Here is a 19,619-nt window from a genome sequence, read left to right on the forward strand (position 1 = left end):
CCGCCGTGACTTAAAAGCGTGACGTCCTCACTGGCAGATTTCAAAAAATCTGGCTTGATTTTTTTGAGTGTTACAAGATCTGGCAAAACCAACTGCTACCCTTGCCAGTTGGGCGTTGCCAACTACAGGAGCTTTCTACTGGCTGCCCCTTCCACCAGGGCGTTGAGTCTCATTTTGACTGCATCTCCCACCTTCCCAGCGTACACGATCTTTTTTTTTCCGTTGGCCACAGTGCTGTGGCATTGACGTGGTCATTATGATGAGTTTATTCTTTCTCACTTACCCAATAGATGTCCCAGCGAGAGCTTAACCAGTGATGAGCTCACAGACAGACAATCTGTAGTGACACCCGTATTCTTTTTAAATACAGGTCCTGTCCTAGACTGGGTCTTTTATTAATCCATATTGACAAATGGTATCCGTTTTCTAGGGCCTCAGCAGATAGATGGGAAAGAGCAACTGTAAAGATTCCCCGGGCTCCATTAAGCGCTGATGGGCCAAGGGTCCAATAGGTTAGGAAGGTTTCAGTGAACATCCCATAAAACCCAGGCCCTCTAGTAATATATATGCATTTTGTTTTCTTTTCTAGGTATCCTCTCCATAAATCAAACTCAGAAGACGGCTGTGTAGGTCAGTACCACTGCCTTAAATATTGATTTAAATATTTCATTGAATTATTTTATTTTCATAGCTTATAGAAGATATATATATATATATATATATATATATATATATAGAGTTATAGACCTTGCCTAAGTAGTAATCATCATCATCATCATAATCATTATCATCTGTCAACTCAGAAATAAACATTGTAAAAAGATTATGTGCGTGTGTGTGTGTGTGTGTGTGTGTGTGTATGTGTGTGTGTGTGTGTGTGTGTGTGTGTCTGTGTGTCTGTGTGTCTGTGTGTGGTTGAGGTCACACTAGATGTCCTCCAGTCACTCCCCTTTACTCTGGGAAAACTCTTGCTTAGAGCTCCGCCAGTTCAAGTAAACCCGCTGGCCAGCAGACTCTGGGCAAACGCGCCCGCCTTTCTCCCTGGTATTAGAGTTGTCGACACATGCCACCCTGTTGTGAGTTTTTATTGTGGATGCCCGGGACCCAAGCTCAGCTCCATGTGCCCTTTTTACCAAGCACTTTATTGGCCGAGCCATCTCTCTGGCCCTGGTATTTGATGTACAATTTTCTTTCTTTTTTTTTCTTTTTTGCCAGTACGAATTGTTCTTTTGAAAGTCTAAGTAGTATCTTATTCTACATACTGTTTTACAAATCTCCAAAAATGGCCGTTTATGAATATTTCTACCTGATGAATATTGTTATCAGAGAAAGGCTCACTTCTGCACCATATTGGATGTGCCAAAATCTCATCCTTTTGGCTAGATATTCATAATTTCTCTGCCACAAGCACGTGGCACTGTCAGAGAATTCCTTAAGTTTGTTTCTCTGATGTGGCCCTCTGAGAAACCGTTCCATTTGGAATGTGTAGATAAAATAATATGCATTCAAGGCATTATAAATTGTCTATATCCTTGATTGTAAGATTTACTCTTGCTATAGCAAAGGCCAGAGGGTGGGTGGGTAAGGACTGAATTCCAGTCACCAGGATTTGAATCACAAATGCTGACCCAGCACTGAACTGGCTAGGACCAGTGCAATCTCTGTTCGTGGGAGCCTGAGGTGGAAAGGTACTGACTGAGGTTTGGGCCAGCCTAAGATACTTGATAAAGCCTTATTGCTGTTAAAAAGGAGGAGGAGAAACCTGAGACTTAAGTGAGATAGACTGTTAAATAGCTAAGGGTTTGGGTATTGTGAATGCTGAAAAGATGTTAGCTATTTTTATTTTCTCCGTTTTACAGAAGCAGAATATGAACTGGGTGTGATTGCATGCCCTTTAGTCCCAGCACTCAGGAGGCAGACACCGATATGAGAGAGAAGGAAAGGAACGCAGCTCTTAGATGGAGAGATGCGTTGTAGCCTCCTCAGGCCAAATGACCTGCACTGAATCTGCTTTTGCTCTTCAGGGCTGACATCCACTTTCAGGGTTCGCTTATAGGCAGCAGAGCCCATGAAACTAGCCTTGAGGACCTGAGAACAGAAGGGCTTGGGATTCCTTCCCAGGCCTCCAGGGCTGTCGGCATATAAATGAGGACATCCTGTGTTGACAAATGACACCCTTGCTAGCCTGGGACCGGCAGAGATGGAGTTCCCACATGGCTACTTCATGCATCATGGCTTGGCACCGCCAGTCTAGACTGTGGAAGCCACCGCCACTTTGCTGGGCCTTGTTTCCAGTGGTCACAGGGCAACCAGACAGACAGCCAAATGGAGACAGAGCTGCTGCTCGGGGCGTGCCTGCCACATCAGCACAGTGGCAGCTACTGCCCCTTCTTTTCAAAGCACAAAGAAGTTCCCTTCCTGTTCATTAACTGTCTTCCCTTATGTTTGCCTTTTAAAAGTAAGTGTGTGTGTGTGTGTGTGTGTGTCTGAGAGAGAGAGAGAGAGAGAGAGAGAGAGAGTGACAGAGAGAGTGACAGAGACAGAGAGAGGCAAAGAGAGAGAGACAGAGACACACAGAAACAGAGATGGAGACAGACAGACAGACGGACAGAAATCTTGGCTGTCCGTCCTCAGGAGCCTGGTTGTTTGAGCCAGCAGTCTTTCATTGGTCTAAAGCACACCAGGTCACTAGGCTGGCTGGGCTGGCTGGCCCAGGAGCCAGAAGGACCTGCCTGTCTGCTGATGGGGTTCTAGGTATGTGCCACCGTGCCCAGCTTCAACCTTGTGGATTCTGGGAGATTCAACTTTGCTTCTCATGTTTGTAAAACCATCTTTTCACTGACTAAGCCACTATCTAGCCTCTCTGTTTGCATTTCAAAAGGTATTTTGTATAGTCAATTCCTAGAACCAAAATAGATTTTAAAAAAAAATATGGCTATCAGTGGCAAATTTGTTTTCATTGATGAACCACTTGATCCTAGTCTGAGTTGGGAGGGAGGTCAGAGGGACCTGAGCATGGCCGGCCTCTGTTTGTCGTCTTGTCTTTGTGACTTTGTTAATCTGTTGGTCACCACAAAGCCTAAACATCCCAGAGGTGGGGATCATGCCTTACTTGAGCTATAGGTCTGTGTCACCACACACCACAGTGAACCAGGCTGGGTAGCCTGTGCCGACCAGTGCACACTAGGGTATAATAGCCTGTGTGTTTTCTTCATTAAGTTTGGGAGAAGAGAAAGAGAAAACAATGGCAGGCAGCAGCAGGAACAAAACAAAACAACGAACCTCTGCAAGCCTTCTATTTGTGGCAGAGTGGAAATAATTGTGGCTGCCCCCAAAGGGCGGGAGCGCGCCACAATACCAGGCAGAAGGCAGCAGGCTAAACAAACTTCAAAGGGAGTGTAAGATGCACGCCTGGCCTGCCCTGCCCTTCTGATGTTCCTGTATTGCTTTTCTTAACCCTGTTGAGCCTTTCTTTTCTTCCTTTTTTTTTCTTTTGCTACTAGCAAATTTGCATTTCTTTTAAACTTCATAGCTATTTCTCCTGTCTTTTACAAATCCCCGTTTTTTGTTTTTTTTTTTTTGTTTTTTTTTTTTTTTTGTTTTTTTGTGAAATCAGAGTATTTGTTCAAGCTTTGAAATTGTAAGAAAGAGACTACATTTGGTATTAGTGAATTTACTGCCTCTCTCTCTCTCTTTCTCTCTTTTTCTCTCTCCCCTCTCCATCCCTTCCTCTCTCCCTCTCTCTTTCTTTCTCTCTCCTTTCCCTCTGCTTCTTTCTTAAAGGCAAAGGAGATTGGAAGAAGAAAAATAAATACTTCTGGCAGAATTTCCGAAAGAACCAAAAAGGAATAATGAGACAAACTTCAAAAGGTACAGTGATGTGGCCTTGGACTGTGGGTCCTTGTGGCTTCCTTAGACTCAGAAGCCCTGTCCCTGATCTAAATGGATCCCCCCCCCTCCAGCAATGTAGGATTAACTCATCGCGTACAGCTGTGAAATAGTCAATTTTTCCAACATTCCTTTCATGACTTCAAGATTTTGACCCCATGAGTCTCTTGAACTCAAGGAGAACATAACTGGACAAGCTAGTGGTCTTCTGACACCAGGGACTGAGTCTGCAGATGTCCCCTCACGCCAGCCACCCTGCTTTTTCTCTTAAACTTGCCAAGCACTGACCCCAACAGTCAAGGGAATCTTCGAGTTTGTTGGTTTTGGACCTCCAGTGCATGCCCCCGCTTGGAGCCTTTGCATTCTTGTGAACTTTTTGCTCTGTGACAGGGACAGTTATGGGGTGGTTGCCCCTGGAAACCCTCTCTGGGTCTGACATCATGAGAATGTAGCGGGCTGCTCTGTTGAAGGGAGCTCTGCCCTTTCTCCAGGCCTCGACTTTGTTTTTGTTTAGATAGCAAATAAATATGTCGTCCCCCGGAGCCCGGCTTCTCTGATTTACGTTTCTTCCAGTATTCACAAAGGAAACCAGGACACACTGACTTCCACGTTCCTGTCTGACTGGAAGGGGTTGTCAATACATGAGCCTGTTTGCCTGTCCCCCTGACACTCTTTTCCTTTTCCACAATGACATGACCTCTCCTGGCCCGAAGCCTCTCCAGTTGCTCCCATCCAGACTCCAGAGACTTGGCTGTGGACTTTAGCTTCCCTCTCTGCACACCTGAGTTTTCAGACGACTCTCAAGTGGATTTTAGTTGTCCCACTTCAACAAATTTCCAACTTTCCATTTTGGTTGAGACCCAGAATCCTCTGTGCTTCCAAATAGACTCTGCATTCTGACAAAGTGTTGCTTAGAAAGCTGTGGAGAAAGGCAATGAAGAGAGGGGGCAAGGCCTAGAGGGAGGCCTCAGTGGTTGAGAGCACTCGCTGCTCTTCCAAAGGACCAGAGTTTGGTTCCCAGTACTTGTGGTGGGCAGCTCACGTTGTATATAACTCCAGTGCCAGGGAAGCTGATGCCCCTTTCTGCCCTCTGTGAGCATCCACACGTACCACTCACTTATATAGAACCATGCATACAGACATTAAGAAATCAGGTAGGGGGCTGGAGAGATGGCTCAGCGGTTAAGAGCACTGACTGCTCTTCCTAGAGGTCCTGAGTTCAAATCCCAGCTACCACATGGTGGCTCACGACCATCTGTAATGGGGATCTGATGTCCTCTTCTGGAGTGTCTGAAGACAGAGACAGTGTAGTCACATACATGAAATAAATAAATATTTTTTTAAAAAAAGAAGTCAGATAGATAGATAGATAGATAGATAGATAGATAGATAGATAGAGATAGGTAGGTAGATAGAGGCACACAGTTAGATAGATAGATAGATAGATAGATAGATAGATAGAGATAGGTAGGTAGGTAGATAGATAGATAGATAGATAGATAGATAGATAGATAGATTAGATAAGCAGGCAGGCAGATAGGCAGACAGACAGATATGATAGATAGATGATAGATTAGATAGGCAGACAGACAGACAGATTCGATAGATAGATAGATAGATAGATAGATAGATAGATAGATGTAGACAGGCAGATAGATAGACAGATAATAGATAGATGATAGATAGATTAGATAGGCAGACAGACAGATATGATAGATAGATGATAGATTAGATAGGCAGACAGATAGATTAGATAGATAGATAGATAGATAGATAGATAGATAGATAGACAGATAATAGATAGATGATAAATTAGATAGGCAGGCAAACAGATATGATAGATAGATAGATAGATAGATAGATAGATAGATAGATAGATAGATAGATTAGATAGGCAGGCAGACAGATATGATTGATAGACAGACAGATAGATAGATAGGCAGACAGACAGACATGATAGAGTCAACAGGTCACATAGCTTTGTGAAACAGTCAGCTAGCTCCATGTCACTCAACACAGGTAGTAAAATGAATCAAACGAGCGGGCCTCTTCCCACAGCCAGCACCCTGTCACTTTCCCATAAGGGGATGAGTATCAGAAGGGACTTGAGGGGTTCCTCTGAACTGACTGGTTACAAAGTGGAAATGAGATGAGGAGTCATGGAGAACACAACTCGCCAGCTAGGACCCCTCCACGGTGGTTCCCGTGAGTCTTCAGGTAGCCTCCATAGTCCTGTCCGGGTGTAAATCGGGTGTGTAGAGTCCTGCCTGAGGTCCCCGTGGTACCAGAAGCCACAGAAGTGTGTTGGAAGAAGGTGGGGGCAGAGGAGAGGGAACGGAGGCTACAATGTGGCCTCCTCCTGGTGTGTGTGCTAGCCTACTGTCACTAAGCTCTTTCCCATGTGCTAGCCAACGACACAACTGGCCAATGGGACTCAAGAGGAATGGTATTGTTTGCCATATGGGAAAAGGCTTTTTAGAAGGACTCAGTGGGAGCATCTTTTCCTCTGTAGCCTTCAGCTCTAAATTAGGTGGTGGCTGCCTGTCGCAATCTGCAGGCCCACGTGGCTGTGGTGCTTCCAGAAGCAGGTAGCTGTAGTCCCTGCTTGTATGTTTATTCTGTGAGAATAGTAGCCAGTAGAGAAAGATGGTTGAATCGGGCTCAGCAAGCTTGGATCTATGGCTCGACGTCCTATGCGCCCACACAAATAGATGTCCCCCTCATTCATATTTTACTTGTTAACCCAATGAAGCCTTGTGATGCCTGTCTGATCACGTTGACTGTTTAAATGAGATTCCTGGCCCACCTGTAACGAGAAATTCCCCTTGAACTTTGTGCCGCGTCTAGAAGGCCTGTCTCAACAGTCTGGGCCTTTGGGAGGATTACTGATGTGGTAATTCACACACATTCTTAACAAGCCCTTCTCAAAGAGAGCATCAGCTTTCAGACAAGCAGCATGACTCTGTATCCCCCTGATCCTGCCATGGCGTGCAAGGTCGACAGGGTACCCGAGAAACGTCCCTCCCTCACCTAATATGAGGGAATTCCAGACCAGAGGCCTGCTTCGTCCCTCACTCATGTTTGTCTGTCTTTAATCCCTAGGAGAAGACGTGGGCTATGTGGCCAGTGAGATTACGATGAGTGACGAGGAGCGAATTCAGCTGATGATGATGGTCAAGGAGAAGATGATTACCATTGAAGAAGCGCTCGCCAGGGTAAGAGCACTCGCAGGCATTCAGTTTTACCTGTGAGCGCCAGCTAAAAAAATGTGCAGGGGCATCTGAGGGTATAAGAACCTAATAGCTACAGTGCGCATGTGCGTGTGTGCACAAATACACCCTTGAGTATCAAAGTCCCCGAGTATTCTTCTCTGGTTCTGTTCCTTGTGTATGCCCCAGCTTTGGGGGAAAGTCCAGCAGACTTCCTAGAAAATGCATATAAGAGGTGTTCACCTATACATATTTTCCTTGTGGTGAGTAGGAGGTTTTCTTGCCTCCTGGCAAGTCGGGGAAGCCCCACTGTTCAAATAGCAACATTGATCATCAGAATGCAGGCGTACGAGGCCATCTTTTGGCACCTGTGTTTGGCATGAGCACTGCGTGGGATGACACTGCTGCGTGTTTCCTTGGAGTCAAGGAGAACATTTAAAAGGGCCTCAGGATAGGCTAACAGACACCCAGAAAAGAAAGGAATACTTTCAGAGTTGGAGAAAAAACGGAGAGGGAAAAATGGGCTCCTAATTTTAGCAGAAGTTAGAAGGCCTGAGGCAGCCGAGCTTCATGCAACTGTGTGTGCGGTTCGGAACTGCCTGCAGCCTGGCTCCCACTGGCTTGGTGACCTTTGCCCAGTCTCTGGTGCAGCTACGGAGTTCACAAAACTCCTCCCCATTCAGGATTCTCTCTATTTTAAATATCAAGAGATAGCTTAAGATAGTGTGTAGATGATTTCTATATTAGCTCAATGGTTCTGTCCAAGAAAATGGCGTGTCAAACGTTTTCTTAGAGTTTTATGGTAGACATGAGTTTTAGGCTTTAAGGAAGTCACTTTTGGTTGTTAAAAAAGATGAATCGTTTTTGAGATCTAGTTATTTGGCACTTCCTGAATAATACAATTTGCAAGTACTAATTTTAAGCACACCAGTAACTGTTGGCAATAAGTTTGGGTCTTCGTAGAGTAGAAAGGTCCGTGCCATACAGGGAAGGTGTGAATCGTTCATTTATCTTGGTGATTTGTACATTTGTGTGGGTGGCATACTAGGCTAACACAGGGACTGCACTTACAGGTAAAGCCTTGGAGAGAGCTATGCCCTGCTTATTCTATCACGGGGCTGCTCAGTCACAACGCAAGGAGCCTGCGTCAGAGAGAACATACCTTGCTAGTTTTAAGGAAAAAAAAATAACAAAGAAAGGACAGTTAAGTGATGATGAAAAGTGAGCTGGTTTCACTCAGCAAAGCTGAGTCAGCAAAGCTTCACTCAGTCAGAGCGCCGGGTATGAGACGGTCCAGGGGCGTTTGCATAAAGTTCGGGGAGCTGAACTCAGCACTCAGAAATTTCAACTTTCTGGATAGTGTCTGGATGAAAGGGGGTGTAGGGAGGAAGGGAGGGAGACAGAGACAGAGACACAGAGAGAGAGAGAGACAGAGAGACAGAGACCATAACCATGCCTTTGCAGTCTGAAAATACAACTTAAACTGAAGCTGCTACCTCTACCATGACCTCGTTTCTAAATCACATATTTACTCTTCTGACAGCACAGGCCTGCTCCTAAGCTTTGTCTGTCTGAGTCAAAAGTAAAGTCCTCGGGAGATTAAGAAAGAAAAAAACGTGTCAGCTTCCAGATACCCAGTGAGGATTTTGTTTCTTAAGCATTTTACTTAAAGATGAAGCTTATTTAGCCCCCTGGCGGTTGGGGCTAAGACTGGGTGTCGGGATAGAGTAGAGGCCCAGACAAAACTGACATTTTTTTAATAAGGATCCCCTTTCCTTCTTACATATCTTCCCAAGCATGCAGGGAGGGGAAGGCATTTCAGGAAGCACATATCCAGTAGATAGAACATTAGTATATCATAAAGATGGGGACAGTAGATATGTCCCTGTGATATGTGTGTGATTAAAATGATTAGTGTCACTAACGGAAGCTTCCGGCCATACGCTTTTAATGTGAGCCGCGCACTTACCTGAAGCCACAAGGGGCTGTGTCTGTACACATATGTGTAGTGAGAGCTCTGCTGCGTCAGCCTGACTGCAGTAGCAAATTCTGACCAGGGTTCAGTGTATCCCCTGCTGTTCCAGAGGAGAGGATGAATCAGAGGGGGTCGGTGACCTAGCCCAGGCTAGGTGGTAATTAGTGCCTATATCCAGGCCTTTATTCCCTAAGCAGTGCTGTCCTCCTCCTCCTCCTCCTCCTCCTCCTCCTCCTCCTCCTCCTCCTTCTCTCATAGGCAAAGGTAAAAGAGACATTCTTTTATTTATTTTTTTTTATTTATATGAGTACACTGCATGTGTCTTCAGATGCACCAGAAGAGGGCATCAGATCCCATTGTAGCCGGTTGTGAGCCACCATGTGGTTGCTGGGAATTGAACTCAGGACCTCTGGCAGAGCAGTCACTGCTCTTAACCTCTGAACCATCTCTCCAGCCCCCTCGGGTTTTCAATAATGCGAGGATATCTGCATTTTTGGATGGTGACTTTGCCACATCCCACAGCTCTGGCCGATGAGCATTGTAATCCTTCCATGTCAGGTGGTTTCTCTCTTTAACTTGCTTGCTTCAGGGAATACGGTTTGACCAATGTCTTCATTTAGATCTGAAGACTAAATCACAAGGAGGCATGACTGCGGTGACAGCATAGGTGTCTGAAAAGCTGGTTGTCACTCCATTGTGCCATATGCAAACCTCCCTGGACCAGCTCACTCTTAGCGTTCAGAAAGAACCCCTACTCAGTTTTGTCATATTTGGTCCCTTTTTTTGTAACATTTCCTTTCCTTTCTGTATTCGTTTTTGCTTTTTTCCTAATGTTTAAACACCGAGTTTCTAAACCTACATTTTCAGCAGCTCTGAAAGGTGTTCTGTTTGTTTGTTTGTTTGTTTGTTTGTTTCTTGTCTTTTTTATTCTGTCCCTGTGTTCAAAGTTCCTAGTGAGCTATTTCATGTTCGTTAGGTGATAAAATTGACAGAAGGGCTATAGCCTTGAATGAAACAGGCCAGGACTCCTGGTGCCTCTGCCTCTCAGTGTTGGGATGACAGCCACACCCTTCCAAGCCCACCTTGTGCAATGTTGGGGCTTCCTGCAGGCTAGGCAAGCACTCTGCTGTTAGAGCAACATCTCTACCCTTGCCTGACATTTCTAAAAGTTGGTTTCAGGCATTCTGCCTTTGATATTCAGATGCCGCTGGCCTCTTCGACATGCTTTTGGATGTATACACATGGACCTATGCTAGCGAAAGTTCCCAGTTTCAGACTTACAGACAAAATGAGCTTTGCTGTTGGAGGAAGAAAACCAAGGTCCCTTTTGGAACAGCATACCGAGAGTCTGTTGTGTCTGGGGCGCTGACTTAAAACCTGATGGCAGTGTTTCATACCCATGTTCTTGTGGTTCTGGAAGGCTTAGCTTTGCCCAGGCCCTGGTCACCATCACCAGCATGAGGAAGTTCTACGTGATTTCTGCTCTGGGGTACACGGCAGCGCATGACCGTTTTTTGTACTTCAGTCTTTTATTTGTTCTTGCTGCAGCTGAAGGAATACGAGGCCCAGCACCGCCAGTCACCTGCCTTGGACCCTGCAGACTGGCCCGATGGCTCCTACCCGACCCTGGAAGGCTCATCCACTTGCAACGTGAGTCCGAGTCCCCGAGCCAGCGTCATGACCGCCTGTGTTCATCAGGGTCAGCCTGAGCTGGCCCAACCTTTGTGTGTCTTTTCCTAAGATCTCGTTCCGTAGACCTCTGCTCCGGGTACTGTGTCAGTGGAGTCAGAACCTGCCATTCAGGTTCACTTTCTGGATTTTGTTTATAAATGATGACTAACTACGCATAGCAAACAACACTCCCACATTAACCGTCTTTCAGTGTTTAGTCCAGCTTCGGTAAGTGCGTCCACATTGCGGACCATGGTCCACTTCTAGAGGGTTCAGGTCTTCCCACACAGAAACTTCTTCCATAAGCATCCACTGCTTCCGCCTCCAGCCTCTGGCAACCACTACTGTACTTTGTGCCTCTTAAAAGTGCAATTGCTCCACATGAGTGTTCCGCCCTGTGTCTGTGGGACCTCAGCACCACAGCATCCAATCAGATTCTTAGTTTACCCAAACATCTGTTGATAGGCACAATTTATAGGGTGGAGCCGCCCTTTAAATATTGTGAACAATGCTGATAAAATACCTCGGGCTACACTGTCTGCTTCTTATGGAGTTAAGTAGAGTTCTATGAAGTTAAATACATGACTCAAGGCTCAGAATGACTAATAATTCTGCATTTAACTTTCTGACAACCTCTGCATGTTTTCTACAGTAAGTCTGTATGTTTTCTACAGTAAGTGTAAACCATACTCTCTCCTGTGTATGGGATGGGTGTGGGGTTCCAAATTCTTTTTCACCAATACTTTTTTTTTTCTAATTTCTTGATAATGGCAGTGAAATGGGATTCATTTGCATTTCAGGTTTGCATTTCCCTAATAATTGATTATCAAAGTTGAACATCTTTTCGTGGGATCGTCAGTTGTGTGTCTTTGGGATCATCAGCCATTTGTGTGTCTTTGGGGAAAGGTTTATTCAAGTCCTTGGCATTCATGACCCATGACCGTGACCCATGACCTGATTTTTTTTTGTTTTTATTTGTTTTAACGCAACAACAACAAAAGACCTCCGTTACTTTCTCCCATCCTGTGGGTGGCTTCTTACTATGTTGATGGTATTTTTGACACTGATGTTCTTAATTTCAAACTTCTGTTCTCATCTTTTTTCCTATTGCTCATGCTTTGGGTGTTATATCCATGCCGTCACTGCCAAAACAATGTGGAGGTGGTGACAATGATATCACCCCGATTTCTGCTGGTGGTTTTGTAGATTTTTTTAGCACTTACTTTTTTTTTTTTTAAATACACATTAAGTTAAAAAGTCATCTGCTTGTGGATATCTAGTTATCCAAGATCTCTTTGCTGACATGTTCCCATTAAATGGTGTTGGCATCCTTTTTGAAAACTAAGTGACCATCCTTAAATGGGCTGCTTCTCGTACAGTCTGTTCTTTGTTAGTTTTGAACTTGTAAAATGGTACTCTTTCAATTTTATTTACCCCTTCAAATTATTTATATTTTTTAAATTATGTTTGTGTCTGTGCGCATGTGCATGTAGTGCTCACACAGGCCAGATGGGGGCGCTGCGTCACCCGGAACTGGAGTTACAGGCAGTTGTGAGCCACCGTACTCCATGTTGGGAGTGGAATCTGGATCCTCTGCAAGAGCCAAAAACTTGCTTAAGCCCCGAGTCATCTTTCCAGCCTCTTTATTTACTTTCAAAAACTTGATTTAACTACTTGAAATCTCTTGAGATTCCATATGAATTTTAGGGTGGATCTTTGTATTTCTACAAAAGTTGCCATTAAGATTCTCATTGAAATGGCACCTGATCTGGGAATACACTAGAGCAAAATACCAAGTTTTCTAATCCACGAACACAGAACATCTTCCCATTTGCTCTTGTTTTTTTAGTTTCTGTCAGGAATATTTTGCAGGTTTCAGAATATAAGCTTTGTATTTTACTTATGTGTGCTCCTGAGGTTTCATTATTTTTAGTGATTTTGTAAATAGAATCATCCTTTTAATCCCCTCAGCCAACTGTTACAAAGTATACAATGTTTGTTACAATGTATACAAAGTATACAGTGCAGTGTGTTGGGCTTGCTACCTACCATAGTGCTGGCTTGGTTTGTTCCCTCTGATCGTGGGCACCTGTTCATGTCCCTGTGTGATTTGACAGTTTTCTCTGCATAAGATCATTTCACCCACAGTTACAGACATCCTGACCTCTTTCCCACCCAAATGCCTTTATATCGAGACTGTTTGACTATGACCAAAATGGTACCTTTTCAGCCAGGAGTTTCATGAAAGAACTGCAGGAATTAGAATCTAGATTTTTTTCCTACACAATGCCATCTTCAAACAATATGGAGCAAGAATGAAGGGAGTTCCCTATTGTCTCCTATTGTACAGAGTTTTGTTTGCTAGGTCGTTTCCTCCTGAACATTGGGAGCCACTCTCCACCCATGACTTTGAGTTCCCGTCTATGCCTGCATAGGCAGTCTGTTTGAAAGAAACTTCTTCTCTATTTCAGTCATGTTTTATAAAAAGCCCGATGCTCTTTGTGTTACACCCAGGGCCCCGTGTGATCTGGCCTTGGTCATTTTCTCTGATCCCATCTTTTCCTCCCACGCCCAGTACCCTTCATTCCAGCCACACCAATTCCCATACCCATTGCTGAACAAACCCTGGGCTTTTCATATTTCCGAGTTTTAACCCCCACAATTTTTCTGCCCAAAATGCGCCCTAACCGCCCCCTCCTGCAAATGCGTTCATTCTTCACGGTGAAGCCCAGATCTTAACTTCCCCTATAAAACCTCCCACAGCACATTTATTGCTTCCTATTTTATGCTTTTGTTGAGCCAGATTTAATACATCAGCCCTCAGCTGTTATCCCCAAGTACGAGAAATAATTGTACCTCTCTCGGGCCCCTTGGACGCAGCAGGTTCCTTGAGCAAGGCAGACAGGCTGTGTTCTTTGCCTCTGCGGTGAGTGCCTAGCCCGGTGTCCAGCTCACATAAGCAAAACCTTACCTAGTATCCATCCTCTTGACTCCTCTGGGAGCTTTTGCACCTTCAGATTAGTCTTAACTTTTGTGCCCAAGCAGCGAATGATACCATATCAGAAGTAAATAACCCCTTTCCCTCCCTTCTTGCCCGCAATTCCCAAAACAAACACCAGATTCCCATTGCAGCTGAAGGACTGTGCATTTTAAAGCCACGCCAGGCTTGCTGAGAGACTGAAATGGTACCATTTATAATAATAAATATGTCATAGGCTAGTGAGCCTTGGGTCCTGAGACTATGAGGTCATCAAAGAACCATGCCCATAGTTTTGAATATGACCCGGGCCTCTCATCCCAAATCCAGAAGACTAATAGTATATATCATGAACCCAATGGATCATGAAGAATAAACTCAGTAACTGGAGAAGGCTGTGATTCAATCAAATTGAGAGGAGAAGACAAAGACTCATTTGTCCGTAGTGGATCCTTTAGCACCAAGCCTACTGTGTACTGTCCTGATCAAAGTCTGCATCAAGGGCAAGGTTGACTTGTTCATTCAGAGAAACAAGGTCAGTGTAACACTTCACACACTTAGACTACAAGCCGCTAGTCATCTGTCATCTAGGAAAGACGTTAATCTATGCTAAGTCCTATGGGCATTTTGCACAAGCTGCCAAGAAAGCATTGCATCATTCGTATTGGCCTTTTGAATCCCTTTTAGAGGGTGCATCAGAACCATCATCTATATGTAGACTGTCAGAAAGAAATGAGCGTGTAAGGATTAGGTGTTTGGTCTGCTAGGCGTGTCATCCGGGAGATGTGTATGGAGGCGCGTGTTGAAGCAGGACTGGTGTCAGCAGAGGGGAATAAGAGAGAGAGGCCCTGCCGGGACAGAGCTCACACCTTAGTGTAGATGGTAAAATCATACTCATTTGCACACATAAATTCCGAGTTCCAGGTACACGATTCTATGAGTAACCTCTCACCAAACTGTCTCTTTCTACGTCTCCCAAATAAATGCAGTCTGTCACCGTCCAGTGAAGGGCCAGGAATCCCTTCAGTCCCTTCACACACAGCACAGTCTTCTAGAAACTCTAAAGAATGACTTCTGCTTGGGGCTGAGGTATGGATGATGACGGGAGGAACTTTACTAATGGAGTGAGTTTACTAAAGCGAGCTATTCACTGCATATTTTGCCAGTTTACTTTCTGCACACTCCCATATACACAGTCATGGCGCGTGTGCAGAGCTCCCAGCAAGCGGTATTCCTGAAGTTGGCTTGAACTTGGTTGCGGTCCTGACTTGTGTGACTCCTGCACCCCCTTACCCTGGCTTAAGCCTTCCCTGTGTTTGAAGGAGGCTGAGTTCAACATTCCCTCAACCCTGGACTATTCCATCATTATTCTGAAATTGCCTCCTTCCCAGGGCTCAGATAATGTCCGCTGTGATGATTCCCCCGCCACCCCAAGTGAGGCAGACTTCAGTTTTCTATTGATTCCTTTCTATATGGAGATGTAAATAGCTCGCTGGTCAAGACTGGGAATGCCCAGGCCTTGAAAGGCCCAGTGATCATAAGGCCTTTGTCACCAGACCTCAATGCCTGTATTGACGCCTGGCATGCCTTGGGATGTCATTTGCTGATTTCATAGGCTCCCTGCCCTCATAGCTGACATTAGATAATTGCAAGTGGCTTCATAGTAAATCCATATGTGCATTCCTAGATCCTCAGAGTTTAAAGTGCTAAAGATAGTTACTAGGGGAAGTGAAAAATAGCCTTCTCCTTGCCAAAGGAGCATCTGTTCTGTGCTGGATTCCATTAATAATGAACTTCTGTTGTCCATGATGCAGTATTTAGATGGGGCTCTGGTTAAGAATTTAATTTTATTCCTCCTTAAATAGCTAAATGTTTGCTTAAGTATTTTTCTCTTAATTTATTGTAGCTTTCTTTTTTCCTGTTTGTCTCCTGCCAGGTAGAGGGTTATAAGGATTGTCATGGGGAGCTGTCAGTTTTGTGGCCTCAGGTTCAGCTCACCGGCTGGTTAAGAACACATTGAAGGGACTGGAGAAATGGCCCAGCAGTTACGAGCCCTCTCCTAGAGGTCCCAAGTTCAGTTCCTAGCACCTGCATCCAGTTAGTGCTTACTGCCTGTAGACCAGCTCCAGGGGATCTGGTGTCCTCTGCTGGCCTCTGCAGGTATGCACAGTTAGATCACACACACATATACACACACACACATATACACACACATATATATATACACACATATACACACTCACAGACATACACATACACACACAGATTCACACACTCACACACAGATTCACACACCCACACACATACACATACTTATACACATATACACAGATATATACAAACTCACATAGATCAATAAGGCTAAAATCCACATGTATTTAATTAAAGTAGCATTTAGTTAATAAACTACGCTCTTTATTTTAAAGTTGTTGTGCCATAAATCTTAGCAAATAGTTTTATATTTTCACAAGAGCCGATGAGTCGTGTTTGGTTTTTGACATTAACGGAAGTGCTTATACTGAAATATGTGATAAAGCAGACAGACGGGCTCATGGAGTTTTGCAAACCCTCGTGGAATGCGGCAAACCTGTCTTAGATAATCTTCACATCTTGTAAAACATTCTAGAAAAAAAAATTGCAATCATGTTTCTGGGGCTGAGGTTCTTTGCGAGGGCAAAGCAAGTGCCCTGGAGTGTGTTTATGAAGTCAGTTGCCTTGTGAAGCAGATCTCGCCCTGTCAGGTGACACACTCAGGTTTGAGGACGTTTAGCGTCTGAATCTGAAGAGCTATCTACGTAACGGAAAATTGCCGTGAACTACGAGGGCGTTGTGCTTCCTACATCCCGGAACTCATCTCTTCCAAGCCCTTCATTCCAACTATAAATATGACTACTAACCTAGTCTGAGGGTCAAGAGAGCCACGTGGGCGGACCATATCCAAAATTTGAGTAACAAAATGTTATGTGGCCCTTTCTGAAGACGCTATTTTGAAGTGTTGGTGGAGGGCCTTCAAGGAAGGTCAGCACTAAAATATGCCCTCGCAATATGTTATGTTTGGGGTAGAATCTGTTTAAGTGTCAGAAATGTTCTCAAATTATAAGCTGCAGACTGGGTTTGTCCTCAGGTGGTTTCGTTGCTATTTTTGTATGCAGCGCTAAGGATAGAACTCTCAGCCTTGCACATACTAGACAAAACACCCCGCCCCGCACCATGCTGGCAGCCCATGATGTAGGCTTTTGAAAGTCATCTTATGTGCCCCACTTACAGGCATTGTCTTCAAGTCAGAGAAATCAAGTTTGATGCTCCTACAGGGGAAATCTGTGCTACTACTGTCTAGAACATCATTAGCTATTTTGGTGTGTGCCGAAAGCTGTAGAGCACACCGCATAGGCGCTTAATACCAGTTCTGGTAGCAAAAGGCCTAATGCTATTATGGAGAGATACAGCTAATGGGGTGAGAACTGCAAGGCTGGCGTGTTCTTCTTCATACTTTGATTCTTCATACTTTGGTTCCCCCCCCCCCGTCATTTATGCTTATATAATGCCCTTTTTACAATCCAGAGCCTGCTCTTCTGCATTGAATGTTTCTTCCTCCTCTTCCTCTTCTCATTGGCTTATTTTTTCCAAGATGTAGATCTATGTTTCCCTGGTTTATGCTGACTTCCTGAGATCAAGCAATCTCCTGCCTCAGCTCCCAAGTATCTTTGATAACAGCTGTGTCCCTTATGCCCACCTTCTAACTGAACTACTTTTAATGTGTTGTAAACTACTTTTAATATTTTGAATATGTTTATTTTATCACAGAGAGCTAATACCTCCAAGTTAACATTTGACGAAATGTTATTTTCATATTCAAAAGTATCCAGAATAAAAATCATGAACTGAATTGGCTTCCTCGTTTGGGTAAATAAGACTCAAAAGCATGTGAATTTACAAAATCTCCCACCTATAAATAATCCTCAGTTGAAAAATATATGGTTTTTATATCTTTACCAATTTGGATGGTAATGAATATTTATTGGGCACATAAATGATGTGTGTGTGTGTGTGTGTGTGTGTGTATCACTGCATCAGAGCTGCCAATCCAAGACCCATTTTCTCCAAGAAAATGGCTGGTCTTGTTTCCCTGTCTTCTTTTTTCTTTTTTTTTTTTTTAAGTTCAGGTAATATTTTTTTCCTTTTTTTTTTTATTCAATATATTTTTTATTTACATTTCAAATAGTTTCCCCTTTTCTGGCCCCCCACTCCCCGAAAGTCCCATAAGCCCTCTTCCTTCCCCCTGTTCTCCCATCTACCCCTTCCCACTTCCCTGTTCTGGTTTTGCCCTATACTGCTACACTGAGTCTTTCCAGAACCAGGCCACTCCTCCATTCTTCTTGTACATCATTTGATGTGTGGATTATGTTTTAGGTATTCCAATTTTCTAGGCTAATATCCACTTATTAGTGAGTGTATACCATGATTAATCTTTTGAGACTGGGTTACCTCATTTAGTATGTTCTCCAGCTCCATCCATTTGTCTAAGAATTTCATGAATTCATTGTTTCTAATGGCTGAATAGTACTCCATTGTGTATATATACCACAATTTTTGCATTCATTCTTCCGCTGAGGGACACCTGGGCTCTTTCCAGGTTCTGGCTATTATAAATAGGGCTGCTATGAACATAGTGGAGCACGTATCCTTATTACCTGCTGGGGAATCCTCTGGGTATATGCCCAGGAGTGGTATAGCAGGATCCTCCAGAAATGATGTGCCCAGTTTTCTGAAGAACCACCAGACTGATTTCCAGAGTGCTTGTACCATTTTGCAACCCCACCAGCAGTGGAGGAGTCCACTGTCTTCTTTTACATTGTTTTGTTCAATGAAGAGGCCATCTAAGAGAGGCTAGATTCCAGGATTAAAAATAACTTGGGTGTCTGAGGAGTGTGGCTTTTTCTATAATATCCCCTGTTGGCTTTTGTATTCTTTCTGCTATGGGAACTTTTGTGTAACTCTTGCTCCATCCCAAACAGTTCAAATTAGCAAGATGGTTTTTACCTTGTGGCTAGGAGATGCTCTAAAGCTGAGGCTTTAATATTATTCTAGCTGGACTTGAGCGTGAGGTAATTGGACCTAGGCTTCAGTTCTTAATTTCACACACAAAACATGAGTGTGCCCATTTCACTTGCAAGGTGAATAGGATGAAAGAGAATCAAGACCCAGTCATAGTTATCAGAGGGCATTTATATCCCAACTGGGGTAGGCACCCCCATTCTCTTTTGTGCTGAGGATTGGGCTGTGGGCCTTACACAGATTGGACAAGCACACTCTCCAGACACTAGTCCCAGCTTAGCAGTTCTGCGTACCTTGATGAGTTCCATTGTACCCCGATAATTAGCCCTTTTCCAAATGTTTTTGAATTTGAATATGTAAAAAAAAGAGAGAGAAAAACAAAAATGGTTACTGATTCTTGTCTTTTAATACACCTTTAAAGCTTTTAGAAGATCATTCTGCCTTTTAAAAATAATTTCAGTAAGATTTCATTTTGTTTAGCTGAATGAGACACTATAGGAAGGAACAGTGCCCTGTATTGTATCAGTGGCTTTAGAACTAAAGCAACAGTAAAATTGAACGTTTCAAATTCCTGCTGTAAAAGAAACCACTCCCTGGGTTTCCGGTCTAATATAACATGAGACAAGAGCCAGCCAATGGGAAAGGAGGCACATACGTATTTTATTTACTTGTTTGTTTGTTGAGAGAGAGAGAGAGAGAGAGAGAGAGAGAGAGAGAGAGAGAGAGACAGAGAGAGAGAGAACAAATATGTACAGTGCCTTGTTGGATATACGTATGTCAGGAAGTTGACTCTTAACTTCCCCTTGCAAGCAAAGTCTCTCTTGCCTGTGCTGCTGCTACACTG

The 19,619-nt window shown here is 44.0% G+C and overlaps 1 protein-coding gene across 5 annotated transcripts in view; it reads left to right on the top strand.

Moving 5' to 3' along the window:
- The window catches only part of Sash1 (SAM and SH3 domain containing 1), a 234,238-nt gene that overhangs the window by 164,319 nt on the left and 50,300 nt on the right, over positions 1–19,619 (top strand). For all 5 annotated transcript variants that reach the window (XM_052169284.1, XM_052169286.1, XM_052169283.1 and 2 more), the window contains exons 5-8: positions 590–630; positions 3,784–3,870; positions 6,991–7,103; positions 10,621–10,722. In XM_052169284.1, the coding sequence (XP_052025244.1) occupies positions 590–630; positions 3,784–3,870; positions 6,991–7,103; positions 10,621–10,722 (343 nt within the window). The remainder of the gene's footprint in view (positions 1–589; positions 631–3,783; positions 3,871–6,990; positions 7,104–10,620; positions 10,723–19,619) is intronic.

Source organism: Apodemus sylvaticus, chromosome 23, assembly GCF_947179515.1.
Source record: "Apodemus sylvaticus chromosome 23, mApoSyl1.1, whole genome shotgun sequence".
NCBI classification, from domain to species: Eukaryota; Metazoa; Chordata; class Mammalia; order Rodentia; family Muridae; genus Apodemus; species Apodemus sylvaticus.